The sequence below is a fragment of the Enhydra lutris genome, unplaced genomic scaffold (genome assembly GCF_002288905.1).
Source record: "Enhydra lutris kenyoni isolate GAN:26980312 unplaced genomic scaffold, ASM228890v2 scaffoldscaffold4, whole genome shotgun sequence".
NCBI lineage: Eukaryota > Metazoa > Chordata > Mammalia > Carnivora > Mustelidae > Enhydra > Enhydra lutris.
In genome coordinates, this window is record NW_019154088.1 from 57,655,219 (window position 1) to 57,673,732 (window position 18,514).

Here is an 18,514-nt window from a genome sequence, read left to right on the forward strand (position 1 = left end):
GTGACAGTAAGGGTAAAGCCAATTTACACAAGCCAGCCTAATGCAGACCTAAAATACTTCTTGGGCTCACAGGACACTTGACATACAAACCTCTTCAATGAAATTTAAAGGACTGACCTTAGCTCCCTATGTTAAGGAGAGCTTAGTAGGTAAAAAGGACTGGCATCCACTCATGCGCAGTAAGCAATACCACAGTTCGCGCGAGTCCGGCTGGAGGCGGAGCTAATGGGCCCGGATAATACGTCACGGAGCGCAAGTGCGTCACTTATAGAGGCGGAACGTCCGGTCCCGGTTTCCTCGGCGACAGCGGCGGGCTGGTCCGCGTGTGGTGTTTGGGCTTCGCAGGCATGGGGACTCCTCCAGGCCTGCAGACTGACTGCGAGGCGCTGCTCAGCCGCTTCCAGGAGACGGACAGTGTGCGCTTCGAGGACTTCACGGAGCTCTGGAGGAGTATGAAGTTCGGGACCATCTTCTGGTGGGTGTTTCCGCCTCTCTCCTGGGTCGGGGGTGGCGTAGGAAGCTGCTTTCTTCTCCAACGCCTCGCAGCACCTGGGAAGGGCTGAGAAAGGCGGCAGTCTCAGAATGCTGCCCCCAGTTCTGCCGGGCCTTCTTCCTGGGCGCTTTCATTCCTTTCGGCTGCATCCTTTTGCGGCGTCCTCCTCAGTGTTATTTCTGCTTGGCTGTCGTTCTCAGCCCTCCTCTCCAGGTCCTCTGCCTGGTACCGGCCTAGGTCACCCATCATTCCCCTTCCTGCAGTGGTGTTCTCTTAGAACCTCGTGTTTGAAAACAAAACAAACACCTAGGCAAGGACAAACCCCTGCACGACGGAATTCATTTTTCATAGGACAACCAAAGTTGCCTTTCTAAAGTGCAAATTTGATCCCGTCACTCCCCTGCTTACCACTCCAGTGGTTTCCACTGCCCTTAGGATAAAGCTCGAATTCCCTAATTCCCAAATTCCCTAATATGCCTGGCAAGACTCTCCGTGACCGGCCTCAGTCCATCTCAGCGACTTTATCTGCCGTTTCCCTCCGTGCACTCGCTTGCTCCATTCTGCCTGTGGCCCTCTTCAGGCGTTTCGAAAGCCCGGAGCTTTCCCCCAGCTCTTTCTGCCAGGTCACCTTTGGCTTCCCTCGGTTTTAAGCTCAAATGACAGTTCTTTAGGGAAGCCTTCCTTTGCCCTTCTGAAGTAAGGCGTTCAGACTCTGTTTTTCCTAGAGCGCTCTTCTTATTTTATCTGTGGACTTTTCCCACAGGGTATTGTGAAGTGTAGTAGAGTGGTTACTGAGCCCCACTGCCTGATTTTGAATGAGTCCGCAGAGTAACCTGACTTCGGGGGAAGTTTGCCTGAGCTTCTGCATCTATACAGTGGAGACAGTGATAATACTTCACATTGTAGTTCTAAGGGTTAAATGAGCTAATATATGTTAAGTGCTTAAGGACTCTGTAACTATTCATTATTATTATTGCTTTAAATTTTTCCCTCAGCTGGATAGAGCTCTGAGGACAGTGACTGGATGAATTTGGTATCCATTGGCATAACATATATAATAGTGTAAAAGCTAAATAATTGGCTGACTGAATTCTTGTGATTAAAACTCTGTGTTTTCCTGAATAAAAAGTAAAAGTTCTCTTTTTTGTCGTAATATAATTATTTACATTGTTTGTACATTGCATGGTTTGAGGATAGAGAGCTATTTGTTGTACAGTTGATGAAAGGAAAGGAACTAGTTTTGTCTTTTTGAAGATTTTATTTATTTGACGGAGAGAGAGAGAGAGCACAGGCAGGGGTGCGCCAGGCAGAGGGAGAGAGAGAAGCAGGCTTCCCTGCAGAGCGGGGAGCCGGATGTGGGGCTCCATCCCAGGACCTTGGGATCATGACCTGAGCTGAAGGCAGTGGCTTAACCAACTGAGCCACCCAGGCACCCCAGGAACTAATTTTTTAATGGCTACTAAATGTGATGTGTTTATAGGTTAATGTATTTAATCCATGGAAGAACTCTGGAAAGCAGGTATATAATTATCCTTGTTTTATAGATGGGGAAATTGAGGCTCAAGGAGGTTAAGTAATCTCCACGATCAAACCGCTAGTAGGTGGTAGAACAGATACTGAGAACTGTATGTCTGCCTGCATTCAAAACCTGTGGTCTTGGGGCGCCTGGGTGGCTCAGTGGGTTAAGCCGCTGCCTTCGGCTCGGGTCATGATTTCAGGGTCTGGGATCAAGCCCCGCATGGGGCTCTCTGCTCTGTGGGGAGCCTGCTTCTTCCTCTCTCTCTCTGCCTGCCTCTCTGCCTGCTTGTGATCTCACTCTGTCAAATAAATAAATAAAATCTTTAAAACAAAACAAAACAAAACAAAAAACCTGTGGTCTTTCAGTGCATCTCTCCTGAGAATTGGCAGTTACGGAAAATTTTGCCGGGGTTACCTCAATATTTAGCTAATGAAGAAAAACTAAAATGAGAAAAAAAGTGAGGACGACTTGAAGAGTGATGTTACTTTAGAAAGTGCTTTGGTTGCTAATACAACAGTAGGTATTTTGCATTCTTTCAGTATATTTATTATTTGAAGAGCCTAGGCTTTGGGAGTATAGAGCAGTCGCTTTCCTGCTCTGCACCCTCTTTACTTTGGTGAGCTTTACCCTGCAGAATTGGGAGGAGGGCATGGGTTGGGTTGTATTGTGGTTCTCTAACTTTTTCACCTAGGTGTCTCAAAGACAAATGAGGGGTACTGTGAATCCCTGAGAGTATTGAGGAAAATCTCCATTATATATTAAAATGCATGTAATTTTTGTATTTTATTCTGTAATATAACCATGATTATTTTAATATTTTAAATATTTAAAATTTTTACCTGGGGATAATTTGTAACCCCTCCCTTTTTGCTCGCCAATTCAGCAAATAAAGTTGATGCTTTAGAAAGAGCATTATGTTTACCTACTATATGTCTGTGCCTCAGGGTAAGAAGCATAGCGGAAAATTAGGTCATGCTTGATCATGAAAGGACCAGATGTGGAATGCCCATTCAGTTTCTAGCAGCTGCTAGAATATACATCTTCTAATTTTTGTTCATTACTTGTTTACTGAGAGTCATAATATATTTTCTCTTTGTTTCCTAGTGGTAGAATGAGAAATTTAGAAAAGAACAAGTTTACAAAAGAAGCGTTAGCTTTGGCTTGGCAATATTTTTTACCTCCATACACCTTCCAGATCAGAGTTGGTGCTTTGTATCTGCTATACGGATTATATAACACCCAACTGTGTCAACCAAAGCAAAAGGTAATACTTGTTTTCCCTCAGCAACATAGGAAATAGGTACAATATTTTTACAACAAACTGATTTTAATAGGAATGCCAGTGTTTCAAAAATATAATACATTTGTGAAGAAGATTTACCTTTAGTAACAACTTTTTTACTTTTGTTTGTAGATTAGAGTTGCCCTGAAGGATTGGGATGAAGTTTTAAAATTTCAGCAAGATTTGATAAATGCACAACATTTTGATGCAGCATATATTTTTAGGAAACTACGACTAGACAAAGCATTTCACTTTACAGCTATGCCCAAATTGGTATGTTGTCTAAAATAGATCATTTTTCAAAATGAGAACTAATGCTTTATTGTTCATAAAGTACCTCAATCTCCATGACGTGGAAAAGATACCATGTAATTTCTGATACTTGTAGAAAGGTTTCTTAACATAGGAGAAAATACTTTCTAATTACTTTTGTTTTGCAAACAATTTAGTCTTTGCTTTTAAATGGAGTGTTTCTAAATGCCGTCTATTAAATTGTTAGAAGAAATTAGATTTGGCATCTGCCATTTTGCTTATTTCCCTTTTCAGACATTAGGTTACTGAAAGAGGGCCAAGGAATTTTAATGTCAGTTGGTGAAAAGTTGAAACTTCCACTAATAAAATTTATTTCTTCAGTCTTAATGACGGATGAGACACTAGACTGAAAGAGCATTAAGTCCTAATTCTGGTTCTGACATCAGCCCGCAAATCATGTAACTTGTCTGAATATCATCTGAAGTTAGAAGCATATGGCATGGCATCTTAAAGGTTATTTTAAAATTCTAGTAGTCTTTGGAAAATGGATTATCTAAAAAATATCCTTTAAAAGACATTCATTATCATCTAGCTATCATATAGGATGAAGAAGAAAATTCAGCGAGCTGAAGTTACAGAAGAATTTAAGGACCCAAATGATCGTGTAATGAAACTTATCACTTCTGATGTATTAGAGGTAAATTTGTTTTTTCTGCCCTTGAAATTAAAAAAAAAATTGTTATTATTATACCTTCATCTATGGGATACTGAAGTTTTTTCTAATGAATTTAACTGTTGATAGAATGCTTATTTTTCCTCCAAAGTATCAGAAAGAATACACCCTAAATATATGAAAATTTATGGAATAAATCTGAAAACTCAGAAACAAAAAGATGTAGAAGACTGTACTTGAACTTGGGTATTTAGATTCAAATACTGAAACCACCATTTGTATTTGACTTTAGATAGGTCATAAAACGAGAATTTAGGGCACCTAGGTAGCTCAGTGGATTAAAGCCTCTGCATTCGGCTCAGGTCATGATCCCAGGGCCCTGGGGTCAAGCCCCACATCCAGCTCTCTGCTCAGTGGGGAGCCTGCTTCTTCCTCTCTCCTCCTGCCTCTCTGCCTACTCGTGATCTCTGTCTGTCAAATAAATAAAATCTTTATTTATTATCTATTCATTTCCTTAGTTCCCTTTTATATGTTTATTTAAAAACTTATTGAATAACAATGAGGCTATTCTGATAAAAATTTGAAATCAAGAATTATGGATAAGAGGCACACTTTTTTTAAATTTAATTTTATTTTTTCAGTGTTCCAAGATTCATTTTTTATGCACCACACCCTGTGTGCGATGCAATACATGCCCTCCTTAATACCCACCACCAGGCTCACCTAACCCTGCACCCCCCTCCCTCCAAAACACTCAGTTTATTTCTCAGAGTGCAGTCTATCATGGTTCGTCTCCCCCCTCCAATTTCCCCCAATTCACTTTTCCATTCCTTCTAATGTCCTCCATGTTATTCCTTATGCTGCACAAGTAAGTGAAACCATATGATAATTGACTCTCTCTGCTTGACTTATTTCACTCAACGTAATCTCCTCCAGTCCCGTCCATGTTGATACAAAAGTTGGGTATTCATCCTTTCTGATGGAGGCATAATATTCCACTGTATATATGGACCATATCATCTTTATCCATTTGTTTGTTGAAGGGCATCTTGCCTCTTCTATAGTTTAGCAATTGTGGCCATTGTTGTTATGAACATTGGGCTACAGATGGCCTATCTTTTCACTACATCTGTATCTTTGGGGTAATTACCCAGTAGTGCAATTGCAGGGTTATAGGGTAGCTCTATTTTTAATTTCTTAAGGAATCTCTGGACTGTTTTCCAAAGTGGCTGCACCAACTTGCATTCCCACCAACAGTGTAAGAGGGTTCCCCTTTCTCCACATCCTCTCCAACACTTGTTGTTTCCTGTCTTGTTAATTTTGGCCGTTCTAACTGGTGTAAAGTGGTATCTCAATGTGGTTTTGATTTGAATTTCCCTGATGGCTAATGATGATGAACATTTTTTCATGTGTCTGTTAGCCATTTGTATGTCTTCTTTGGAGAAGTGTCTGCTCATGTCTTCTGCCCATTCTGACGTGGTAATCTATTTTTTGAGTCTTGAGTTTGAGGAGTTCTTTATAGATCTTGGATATCAGCCCTTTGTCTGTGGTGTCATTTGCGAATATCTTCTCCCATTCTGTGGGTTGCCCCTTTGTTTTTTTTTGGTTTTTTTTTTTTTAAGATTTTTATTTATTTATTTGACAGATCACAAGTAGGCAGAGAGGCAGGCAGAGAGAGAGAGGAGGAAGCAGGCTCCCCACTGAGCAGAGAGCAGGACCCTGGGATCATGACCCGAGCCGAAGGCAGAGGCTTTAACCCACTGAGCCACTCAGGTGCCCCAACCCCTTTGTTTTGTTGACTGTTTCCTTTGCTGTGCAGAAGCTTTTGATCTTGATGAAGTCCCAAAAGTTCATTTTTGCTTTTGTTTCCTTTGCTTTTGGAGACATGTCTTGAAAGAAGTTGCTGTGGCCAGTGTTGAAGAAGTTACTGCCTATGTTCGCCTCTAGGATTTTGATAGATTCCTGCCTCATGTTGAAGTCTTTTATCTGTTTTGACTTTATCTTTGTGTGTGGTGTAAGAAAATGGTCAAGATTCATTCTTCTAAATATAGCTGTCCAATTTTCCCATCACTGTTTGTTGAAGAGACTGGTTTTTTTTTTTCCACTGGATATTTTTTCCTGCTTTGTTGAAGATTATTTGACCACAGAGTTGTAGGTCCATATCTGGGCTCTCTTCTGTTCCACTTGTCTGTGTGTCTGTTTTTGTACCATGCTGTCTTGGTGATCACAGCTTTGCAGTAAAGCTTGAAATCAGGCAACGTGATGGCCCCAGTTTTTTTCAACATTTCATTAGCAATTCGGGGTCTTCTCTGGTTCCATACAAATTTCAGGATTGTTTGTTCCAGCACTTTGAAAAATGCTGGTGGAATTTTGATGGGGATGGCATTGAAAGTATAGATTGCTCTAGGCAGTATAGACATTTTAACAGTGTTTATTCTTCTGTTCATGAGCATGGAATGCTTTTCCATCTCCTTGTGTCTTCAATTTCTTTCATGAGTGTTCTGTAGTTCCTTGAGTACAGATCCTTTGGTTAGGTTTATTCCCAGGTATCTTATGGTTCTTGGTGCTATTGTAAATGGAATTGATTCTCTAATCTCCCTTTCTATGTTTTCATTGTTAGTGTGTAGGAAAGCAACTGATTTCTATGCATTGATTTTGTATCCAGCCACATCACTGAATTGCTGTATGACTTCTAGTAGTTTGAGGGTAGAGTCTTTTGGGTTTTCCATATAAAGGACCATGTCATCTGTGAAGAGAGAGAGTTTGACTTCTTCTTTGCCAATTTGAATATTTTTTATTTCTTTTTGTCTGATTGCTGTTGCTAGGACTTTTAGTACTATGTTGAACAACAGTGGCTAGAGTGGGCATCCTTGTCCTGTTCCTGATTTCAAAGGGAAAGCTGTCAGCTTTTCCCCACTGAGAATGATTTTCGCTGTGGGTTTTTCATAGATAGGTTTTATGAAGTTGAGGAATGTTCCCTCTATCCCTATACTTTGAAGAGTTTTAATCAGGAACAGATGCTGTATTTTGTTAAATGCTTTTTTTGCATCAATTGAGAAGAGCATGTGGTTCTTCTTTCTTCTCTTATTGATTTGTTCTGTCTCACTGATTGATTTCCAAATATTGAACCACCCTTGCATCCCAGAGGTAAATCCCACCTGGTCATGGTAGATAATCTTTATAATGTACTGTTGGATCCTGTTAGCTAAGATCTTTTTGAGAATCTTGGCATCCATATTCATCAGGGATATTGGTCTGAAATTCTCCTTTTTGATGGGGTCTTTGCCTGGTTTGGGGATCACGGTAATGCTGGCTTCATAGAAAGAGTCTGGAAATTTTCCTTCTGTTTCTATTATTTTGAAACTGCTTCAGGAGAATAGGTATTATTCTTTGAATGTTTGGTAGAATTCCCCAGGGAATCTGTCAGGTGGTGGGCTCTTGTTTTTTGGGAGGGTTTTTGATCACTGCTTCAGTGTTGTTACTAGATATTCAGGTTGTCAATTTCTTCCTGTTTCAGTCTTGGAAGTTTATAGGTTTCCAGGAATGCATCCATTTCATCTAGGTTACTTAACTTATTGGCATATAACTATTGATAGTAATTTCTGATGATTGTTTCTATTTCCTTGGTGTTAGTTGTGATCTGTCCCCTTTCATTCATAATTTTATTAATTTGTGTCCTCTCTCTTTTCTTTTGGATTAGTTTAGCCAGTGGTTTATCGATCTTATTGATTCTTTCAAAGAACCAGCTTCTAGTTTCGTTGATGTGTTCTACTGTATGTCTAGTTTCTAACTCATTGATCTCTGCTCTAATCTTGATTCTTTCCCTTCTTGTGCATGGGTTGGCTTAATTTGTTGTTGATTTTCCAGTTCTTTAAGTTGTAAAGAGAGCTGGTGTGTTCTGGATTTTTCAGTTTTTTTGAGTGAGGCTTGGATGGCTATGTCTTTCCCCCTTTGCTGTATCCCATAGGTTTTGGACCGATGTTTCTTGATTCTCATTGGTTTCCATGAATTGTTTAAGTTCTTTTTTGATTTCCTGATTGATCCAAACATTCTTAAGCAGGTTGGTCTTTAGCTTCCAACTTTTATTTTATTTTATTTGACAGAGAGAGAGAGATCACATGTAGGCAGAGAGGCAGGCAGAGAGAGAGAAAGGGAAGCAGGCTCCCTGCTGAGCAGAGAGCCTGACGCGGGGCTCGATCTCAGGACCCTGAGATCATGACCTGAGCTGAGGGCAGAGGCTTTAACCCACTGAGCCACCCAGGAGCCCCTAGCTTCCAAGTTTTTAATTCCTTCCAAACTTTTTCCTGTGGTTGAGTTCCAGTTTCAAAGCATTGTGGTCCGAGAATATGCAGGGAATAATCTCAATCTTTTGGTATCGGTTGAGCCCTGATTTGTGACCCAGTATGTGGTCTGTTGTGGAGAAAGTTCCATGTGCACTCGAAAATAATGAATATTCTGTTGTTTTAGGGTGGAATGTTCTGTATATATCCATGAGGTCCATCTGGTCCAATGTGTCATTCAAAGCTCTTGTTTCCTTATTGATTTTCTGCTTGGATAATCTGTCTGTTACTGAGAGTGGCATGTTAAGATCCCCTACAATTAATGTATTCATATCAATATGGATTTTTATTTTGATTAACAATTGGCTTATGTAGTTGGCTGCTCCCATATTGGGGGCATAAATATTTATAATTATTAGGTCTTCTTGGTGGATAGACCCTTTACGAATGATGTAGTGTCCTTCTGTATCTCTGACTACAGTCTTTAGTTTAAAATCTGATTTATCTGATATGAGAATCGCTACCCCAGCTTTCTTTTGAGGCCCGTTGGCATGAAAGATGAGTCTCCATCCCTTCACTTTCAGTCTGGATATATCTTTTGGTTCCAAATGTGTCTCTTTTAGACAGCATATGGACAGGTCCTTTTGTTTTATCCAGTCTGCAACCCTGTACCATTTTATGGGAGCATTTAGGCCATTCACGTTGAGAGTGATTATTGAAAGATAAGTTTTTATTGACAGCATGTGCCTGTGAAGTCCTTATTTCTATAGATTTTCTCTGTGATTTTCTGTTCTATGTCACTCTTGGGTTCTTTCTTATTTTATAGAAGCCCCCCTTAATATTTCTTGTAGTGCTGGCTTGGGGGTCACATACTCTTTTACACCTTGCTGGTCGTGGAAGCTTTTTATCTCTCCATCCATTTTGAGTGTCAACCTTGCTGGATAAAGTGTTCTTGGCTGCATGTTCTTCTCATTTAGTGCCCTGAATATGTCTTGCCAACCCTTTCTGGCTTGTCCGGTTTCTGTGGACAGGTCTGATGGTATTCTGATGGACCTTCCTCTGTACATAAGGAATCTCTTCCCCCTAGCTGCATTTAGAACCTCTTGTCTAAAATTATGATTCTTGAATTTTGCAATCAAGTGTCTGGAGATCTTTCTAGATTCATTGATCTTGGTGGATGTCATTTCTGCCTCCAGGACACAAATGCTTGTTCCATTTCCCAGACTGGGGAAATTTTCATCCAGAATTTTTTCAACTATATCTTCTAGTCTTCTCTCTTTCTCCACCCCCTCAGGGATCCCAATAATTCTGGTGTTGAAATGTTTCATGGTGTCATTTATTTCTCTAATTCTGTTTTCATGGCTTCTAAGCTGTTTGTTCCAGGCCTCCTCCTGATCCTTTTCCTCTATCAGTTTGTCCTCTAGATCACTAATTCTGTCTTCTGCCTCGGTTACCCTAGCTGTTAGAGTATTTAGATTAGTTTGGATCTCATATTGGTTTTCTCCAACCTGGATTGGAGGCATTGCCTGGATAGTTGTTGCCCTGAATTCCCTTTCTGACATATTATTTATGTCCATATGCACCAGCTCTGTGGAAGAGGGCACAGTCTCTGGATTTTTCCTCTGTTGGGTGTTCCTCCTCCTCGTCATTTTGGTGAGAGGTGGTTGAGGGGATGTACAGCTGAATATATCAACCATGATCTAAGCAAGATGCACCCTCTCCACTGATGTCTTCTGCCCCCCTTGAGATCCAGAAGTGTATAATCTTACATCTCAGGCTGATTTCATGGGTGTTCAGAGTGTTCTGGTAGATATTTAGCACACTTTAGGGGACCAGTTGAAACAGGTTCTCCTACTTCCCTGCCTTCTTATCCCTCGTCTGCCCAAGAGGCCACTCTTAAAGTAGCTTTACCATCTAATGTATTTTGGTATTTTATTTCAGTTGTTCAGTATTAACAAAAAAATCTTCTTTTACATGGATCAGTAGTGAGAGTCATAGAGTTTTATATGCATGGTAAAACACCACCCTGAGTTTAAAACAATACCTATTACCAGGACTACAACCTAGTAATTGATGATATATTCACATGTCAAAAGAATGAATATATGCACACATAAAGGGAGAGAGAATTCTCATGAGCAAGTGAGTCTAACCAGGGTACTGGCTTAGGTCAGGTTTTTAAATTTCTTTAATCCTTAGTTTCCCCCTCTTTAATATTAGGATTACCATCCTTATATCATCCAATTGTAAGAATTGAAACTGAATTATGTCTGTATAATGCTGAGGATGGCATATGGCACATAGTGGACTCTTGATAAATGTTACTTTTTTTTTTTCTCAACCCTATTCAATCTTTTCCTGTATCAGGAGTGAAAGAGGGATCAGATTTTCAATTTGCTCAAATGTTACTCTGTATTTTAGATGCTACCATATTCTAATAGCTTTAGCCTGTCAGATTTCATCTGTTATGTTTGTAGTTAAGGTAGCAAATTGATTTTTTTTTAAAGACATTGATTTATTTGAGAGAGAGGGAAAGAGTGTGTGTGTGAGACTGGGGGAGGGGATGAGGGAGAGCGATTCTCAAGCAGACTGCCCACTGAATGTGGAGCAGGTTGTGGGGCTCAATCTCAGGACCCATGAGATCATGACCTGAGGTAAGATTAAGAGTCAGATGCTTAACCAACAAATTGATTTTTGAAAGTACTCTGGGTGTACTCTGTAAAATAACTGTTTTTAAGCAAAAATTGTTAATTTGGGATCCATGGGTGGTGTTCAGAAGGTCCATGTATCCTTTTCCCCCTGCATTGTATGATAAACTCTCATATATATGGGGGCTTGGTTTGGTTGAGGTACCATAACTACCTTCACATTCTCAAAGGTGTTCATGCTCCAACCCCCACTCCTCCCCACCCCTCACCAAAAGATAAGAATTACTGTGTTAGAAGGAATCTGTTTACTAAATGTCTAGTCATAGTACATGGTATAGTACGGGAGCTAAACAAGATGTTTTGTATAGATTATTTTATTCCTCATAATATCCCTGCCAGGTAGGTGTTTTAAATAATTTTTAAATTATTTGTTTAACTTCAAGTTTATATTTAGGCTTAGGATAAGGATTCAGTGAGGGGAGGTTGTATGAAAGATGGAAATGCAGGGTTCCTGCTATAAAGGAGGTAGGCAGTCCGTGATGGAAGCCCAGTGGAGAGATTAGCCTTGAGCAGGAGAAGGCATAATTCTTTTGAAACTTGGGGAAAGGAGGTGAAAATCGATTCATATGATTTGTTGTGAAGAAGAGAAATAGAAGAGAAATAGGCCTGATTAGTCTGAACTTTAGGAAACGGCATTGAGGGTTCAAGGAATTGAGAATAGAGAAAGTTTGGAATAAACACTGTGAAGAACAAAAGGTTTGGGGATAGCAGAAAGGATTGCCAGGAAGTACTGAGGTTAATCATAAGGAGGCAGAGGATGTTTTAGAAAGCAAGACATTACATTGTTCTTATCCATATTCTCTTAATGAAAAAGATGATTTGAATCCAATTATAATTTTTGGTTGTGGACTAATATGGTGGTGGAATGTTAATTTTTTTTTCAACATACCTTGTTGAACGTGCTTTTTAATTTTGATTTTAAGTTCTTTTACTGTATGAATTGAAGGTCCTGAAGGTGTTGAATTAAAGATTCCTCTGTTTTAAAAAATTGTGTATGTCAGCAAACAGGTGTGGAAGATTTTAGAGCTGAAGTGATGCATAAAGGCATGTCCTTTTAGGGTGATTGGGGAGGACGGTCAGAAGGGCCAAGCTATGGAATGGCTATCCTTAGAAATTTCTGTATGAAGTTATCCTCACTACCTAGGGTCTTTGGCTTGCCACAGATCTGCTTTGAGATCCTTATCCCTCAATACCTCAGTTGACTCTGTCCTGTCCTAGTGTAGTCCTTGACCCATTCTCACTGATAATCCTTACATTTAATACTTCCTTACTTTCCTTCTGCACAAATGCTATTAAGTCTGCCCATCAGCACCTGAATTTTTGTCATCATTCTGTCACTCATTAGTTCTAGCTTTGTGGTTAAGGAGGCATAATAAAATGAAAAGAATAGGACCAGAACTTCTAGTTTTGTTGAATCACCATATTGTACAACTGAAACTAATATAACTTTCTATGTTAACTATAATGGAATTAAAAAAAAAAGTATATGGGGAAAAAGAAATTTTTGATTTTTAATTTTAACTGTTACTTAAATATGACCTTGAGCCAGACATTTCATTTCTGAGTCTTTATTTATATGGTTATAATAATGGCTGTGATCTGTTGTGTTTTCAAAATGTGCCAGGAACAATGTTAGATGTTTTGTGTTGTTATCTCACTGATAATCTTAGTAACCCTATAAAGAAGGTGGTATTTTCCTAATCTTAAAAACAAGGAAACTGAGGTTCAGAGAAGTAAACTAATTTCCATAAAGTGCAGTACCGTAAGGTACAGACTGGATTTGAGTGTCCAAGCCTATAAGGTTCTAAGCCCATGCACTTTCTTTTATTTCTTAATTCTTCACCTTTGTATAGTGCTTTACATTTTATAGAAGATTCCCACTGGTATAAGTACACTTAATACTTTTATACTGGGCTAGATGGCATCATCTCTTCATTAGTAACGTTGTGCTATTTTGGTTGCATGATTATATTATTTTCAATGTACTGTAGCATATTATTCCTTATCAACTTAGTCATTTTATTTTGTGTTGATTTTGCCTATAAGTTTCTCCTCAAAAATGGAAATAAAAAACTCATCTTTTCACTTTTAGGAAATGCTGAATGTTCACGATCATTATCAGAACATGAAACATGTAATTTCAGGCGATAAATCCAATCCAGACAAAGCCCTCAGCTTGATAAAGGATGATTTTTTTGACAATATTAAGAACATAGTTTTGGAGCATCAGCAGTGGCACAAAGACAGAAAGGTATATGACTGCTTGTTGGATACCTCGCCATTGTATTTGCATTACACATAGCTGGACTTAGGTGATAAAATTGAGAGGCAGCTTACTTGAGTGGCTATATGTTTCTAGAGTTACGATTTCGAGGGCTTTATTTTTCTAGCTCTGGCTTTGCCAGTTATCAGCTATGTGATGTTATTTAACCTTAAAACAGATTTTTTTATGTAATTATATAATTAAACAATTATTAGTAGCAATTCTATAATATGTGTTAAATAATATACATTATATATAATATCAGTGTAACTATAATCTTGGTATACACAGATTTATTATAATCTTTGTAATTTAGCATTTTCCAGAGGTTGCACACTAGCCGTCTTTGGGTCAGATCCTACACACAGGTGTGGTTTCTTTGATACGGTGTTGATCCTAACACTGCTTTAAAATGTTGAATTAATCACTAGAATTTAAATTTTTGTTACTTCACTTAAAATTGCAGACATCCAACTTCTCTTAAAAGTAAGTAGTTTGGGGGAATGCCTGGGTGGCTCAGTCGGTTAAACATCCAACTCTTGATTTTTGGCTCAGGTCGTGATCTCAGGGTTGTGAGATCAAATCCCGTGTTGGGCTATGGGTTCAGCACAGAATCTGCTTGAGATTCTTCCCCTCTCCCTTTGCCCTTCCTCCCATGCCCATGCCCTTTCTCTCTCTAAAATAAATAAATAAGGCTAAAAAATATTATTAAAAATTCAGTGGTTCGGAAACCCTGGTTCCATTTTTCTGCATGGCAGCAGACTGCCAGGTTGTGGCAGTTGTGGCTTCTTCCATTGTGATTGGGCATGCTCTACCTGACTGGGTTTATCCATTTACAGATCTCATCAACACAAATCTTCCGTTTAGTTTTCTGATCCAAATACTGATGCTAGGCTGCCCATTTTCCACAGTAACCTTTTCACATAGAGAAACTTTTTTACTCTGGAAATCAGCTTTGCTCAATTTAACTTTTAAACCACTCTTCCATCTTATTTTAGTAAATCCTTTTAGGAAAAAATAAAAGAACATAAATAATTTCTGATGACTTACTATGTATCTGATAATGTATTAGTGTTTTCACAAATGCTACATAGGTGGTATTATTTTATATATTGTCTTTTAGAAAGACTTGCTCCCACTTTTTCGTTTTTCATTGTATAAAGGGAGCTGGTTCAAGAAAAAAAGGCTGGCTCAAAACTTAATTTTAGAAAAGATAAAGAAAGTGATGAGCTGACAGTCTTGGAAAAGAGGAAACAATTTGCTTCTTGTACACCCATTTATTTTAATGAGAGACAGCACATTTTAGACTGAATACTTTGTTACAAATGGGTTACACAAATGACCTAAGCAATTCATGTAAAAATCTATTAGGTACTCTGTTATAGTACTTTGATAGTACCTTTTTTTTATAGTATGTCTTTTAGTAAGCTCTCTAATTAGCATTACTAAGACCTCTAAAAACCTGAAAGAAAGGAGGATAAACCAATTTTCTTACTGCTGTGTGAAGTGTGTGTTTTCCTTCATTAGTTAGGAGGATTCAGACATTAAATTGATAAATTTTAAAACTGTTCTGAAACCTAACCTTGATATTAATGTCAGGTGGTGAACCATGCTGTAATAATGTGAAGTGATCGTTTAGTTTTGTAGTAATTAAATGATTCTCACTGCTCTGAAATGATTTGCAATTGATTTTTTAGTTAATTTGAATTATAAATGTGTATATATAACATTTTCGCTCTTTCAGAATCCACCCTTAAAATCAAAAGTTAAAGATGGAGGAGAAAAGAAAGAAGGAAATTCACAAGAATCAGAGGTCAGAAAAATTCACTATATGATTATTTACGGGGCAATAGTTAAGTTAGCTTCTTTTCGTTTGATATGTGGCTCTGATTCTGTATACAAGTATTATGACCCTTGGTCACTATTAACACAATTATCTCAAACAATTCTGAAACATCAGTTCTCTGAAGAGTTAGTTTGTTCTTTTCTGGAAACTGTATGAAAGACACATCAGGTGTAGATTGGAAGCGAGGATGGTAAGTGTTTCTGCAGGGAAAGAGGAGGATAACTGTGGAGGGTGCTCTCTGCCCTTACACAGACAGAGCAAGGTTTTTGCATTATGTCATTTCTTACTTCCTGTCTGACTTTCAACCAGTGTGGAAGGCTTGCTATTATTTATTTATTGCTTCTGCCTCCACAGAGTTTTTATCTATCTTAGTTGATGAGACAAGGAACCATTTTTGGGCATAGGCAGATGTGGGGGGTGATGGCCTTAATCACCAATGCTTTCATTCATATGAACCTCTTTAAATCCTAAATAATAACAATCAGTAGCCATAGGGATGGTATTGTGGACCTGCTATGAGAACGTGGTGTGTTTTTATATGTCTTTGGTGAATATGAGTCCAATGAATATTAACTTCTTTGACCGTACGTTCTGTCTCAGATCTTATTTCTGATAACAAATAGTTGGGAATCCATAATTTCTGTTAATATTTATGTTTCTTTTTCTCCTTCCTGTTTATGTTTTATCCAGAGATGTGAAAGGGCAGAATCTTTAGCGAGAATAAAATCAAAGGCCTTTTCAGTTGTCGTTCAGGTAAGTCATTTCTTTCATAAGATAATTTAGGAATTGAACGGCTGCTTTTTTTTTTTTTTTAAAGATTTTATTTATTTATTTGACAGAGAGAGATCACAAGCAGACAGAGAGGCAGGTAGAGAGAGAGAGGGAAGCAGGCTCCCTGCTGGGCAGAGAGCCCGATGCGGGACTCGATCCCAGGACCCTGAGATCATGACCTGAGCCGAAGGCAGCGGCTTAACCCATTGAGCCACCCAGGTGCCCTAGACCCATTTCTAATTTCTAAACTATTGCCCCGTAAATTTTTTAGACCCATTTAGACCCATTTCTTTTTTAGACCCATTTTTTAGACCCATTTCTAATGATTCTAATTCCTGATCCACTTGGATCAGTTTGGTTTATAGTAACTTTCTCAATATAGGCAATTAGATTTCAGACTTCGTTCTGTTAAGTCAGCTGTCACTCACTGGTTCTACTACCAAATTTTTTTTTTTTAGCAGCTCCATTGTTTTCTACTATTTCTGTTTTGGGAGTTTATTCAGAAATTTTCTCACTTTAATTTTAGTGGGATTTGAGGGGAGAACACAGATAAGTTTATGTGCTTAATCCCATATTTTTTCCTGGATTGTTTTCATGAATATAGGAGTTCTTTTTTCTGTGGGAAATTACTATCATTTTCTAGTTGTAGAAGTGAAAAGGAATAAATAAAAAATTAAAAGTGATTGTAGATTAGTTAAGTGTTACATATTTGTTATCCCACACAGTGAATTGAGCACAAAATATTGTTGAATGAAAGCACCAAGGACAATAAGTTAACTAATCCAAATTGTTTTAAACCAGAACTGCCCACATTATATAGTGCTGATTGATATTTAGTGTGTATCTTAAAACATGATGAGAATTAAATTGTAATTCCCATAAAGTGTTACAAGAGTGTGTCATAGCATAGCTGCAGGTTTTTTCTTTATTGAGGTACAATTAAAATATAATGAATGGCAATTTTTTAATAGTTGTTAATACCTGGATTTCAGCATTAGCTGAAAACTCCTGTAAGGACTCTGCTTAAGCAAGTAAGGGAATTCATTGATTGAAAATAACTAAAATGTCCTTGCAGTGTCCCTTTATTTTTCACCTTTTATGTTGCTTTCACTGTCTTCAAATGTTCCTGACAGCCAACTATGCATGTTTCCAGCTGTGGATTCAATGGAAAGGGAGAATTTTCCTTCCTAATAGTTACACAGAATTCTAAAATTGAGCTATGGTGGAGATCACATGCCCACCCCTGAACAGATCAGTGGCCACGGTGATGTGAAATTTTTGACTAGATGAGCAGCACGTACCTGGAGCCAGGTGTCAAGTAGTTCCACTCAAAACACATGGTGATAACTAGGGAACATAAATGTTCTTAGAAGAAAGGGAGACTAGGTTAGTAGACAGTAAAAAACAGTACTCATCCTTTATACCTGTTTCCCAGCCATGCAACAACAACTACATTTTAACCCAACAACTACATTTTTTACCCAATTTGAGTAGATGGTGATGACAGTTGCAAGAAGCCTTCCTGTTATAAAGATAAAAGAGTATATATATTTCCTTTTATAAAGATTAAAGAGTGTATATATATGCAACAAGTATTAAGCAAGCCAGTATAATGGTGCTTTTTATGAGTTATTTTTCCCCATCTTTGTGTATTTTGTCTTTTCCTAAATTGTCTATTAGTTGGATTCATTTTGTGATTTATTATGGTTAATTGGATTTCTAACTCTTAAGGCATCCAAGTCAAGAAGGCATCGTCAAGTCAAACTTGACTCTTCTGACTCTGATTCTGCATCTGGTCAAGGACAAATCAAAGCAACTAGGAAAAAAAGAAACAAAGAAACATTGAAATCAGCAGGAAGGAAGATGTCTTCTAGAAACAAAGGTAACTTTTTAAAGTCTTTTTGAGACTCAGCAAGGGATAATGAATCTTGTTTTACAACTTCCCTTCCCTGTTCTTTCTTTATTAAAAGGGATTAGATACTTGTTTGAGAACTTTGTGAGATTTAATATAAACATGAATTAATTATCTTAGATCCTTAGAATCTTACTGCTTAAAGGGATCCTAAGAGTTATCAAATTCATCATTCCATAGATGATGAAATTTAGGTCCATACAGATTAAATAATTTGTCCAAAAGTGAAATAGCTATTTATAAAATCAGTCTAAAATTGTCCAGACCATATTTTATGAGTACTTTTTGTGTGTGAATTAAACTTAAGTGTAGACTTAGGTGTAATACATTCTATAAACTATATTTCCCTTTAGCTGCATTAATTAAGCTGTACCTTTTCTTTTAAAATAGTGTGTCTATCAAATTAACCTTAGTATTTGATTCTTAAAGAAATGACTATATATTTTAATAGTTTAATTTTTAAAAAATTGCACGAGTAATATATATTCACTATACATAAAGTTGGAATCTGATTA

The 18,514-nt window shown here is 38.0% G+C and overlaps 1 protein-coding gene across 1 annotated transcript in view; it reads left to right on the forward strand.

Annotated features, from left to right (window-relative positions):
* Window positions 1-278: 278 nt before the first annotated feature.
* LOC111160451 (small nuclear RNA activating complex polypeptide 1) overlaps window positions 279-18,514 on the forward strand; it is a 33,259-nt gene continuing 15,023 nt past the window's right edge. The window contains exons 1-8 of the mRNA XM_022523593.1: window positions 279-475; window positions 3,117-3,276; window positions 3,427-3,567; window positions 4,139-4,243; window positions 13,300-13,458; window positions 15,215-15,283; window positions 16,007-16,069; window positions 17,819-17,969. Of these exons, the coding sequence (XP_022379301.1) occupies window positions 348-475; window positions 3,117-3,276; window positions 3,427-3,567; window positions 4,139-4,243; window positions 13,300-13,458; window positions 15,215-15,283; window positions 16,007-16,069; window positions 17,819-17,969 (976 nt within the window). The 5' untranslated portion in view covers window positions 279-347. The remainder of the gene's footprint in view (window positions 476-3,116; window positions 3,277-3,426; window positions 3,568-4,138; window positions 4,244-13,299; window positions 13,459-15,214; window positions 15,284-16,006; window positions 16,070-17,818; window positions 17,970-18,514) is intronic.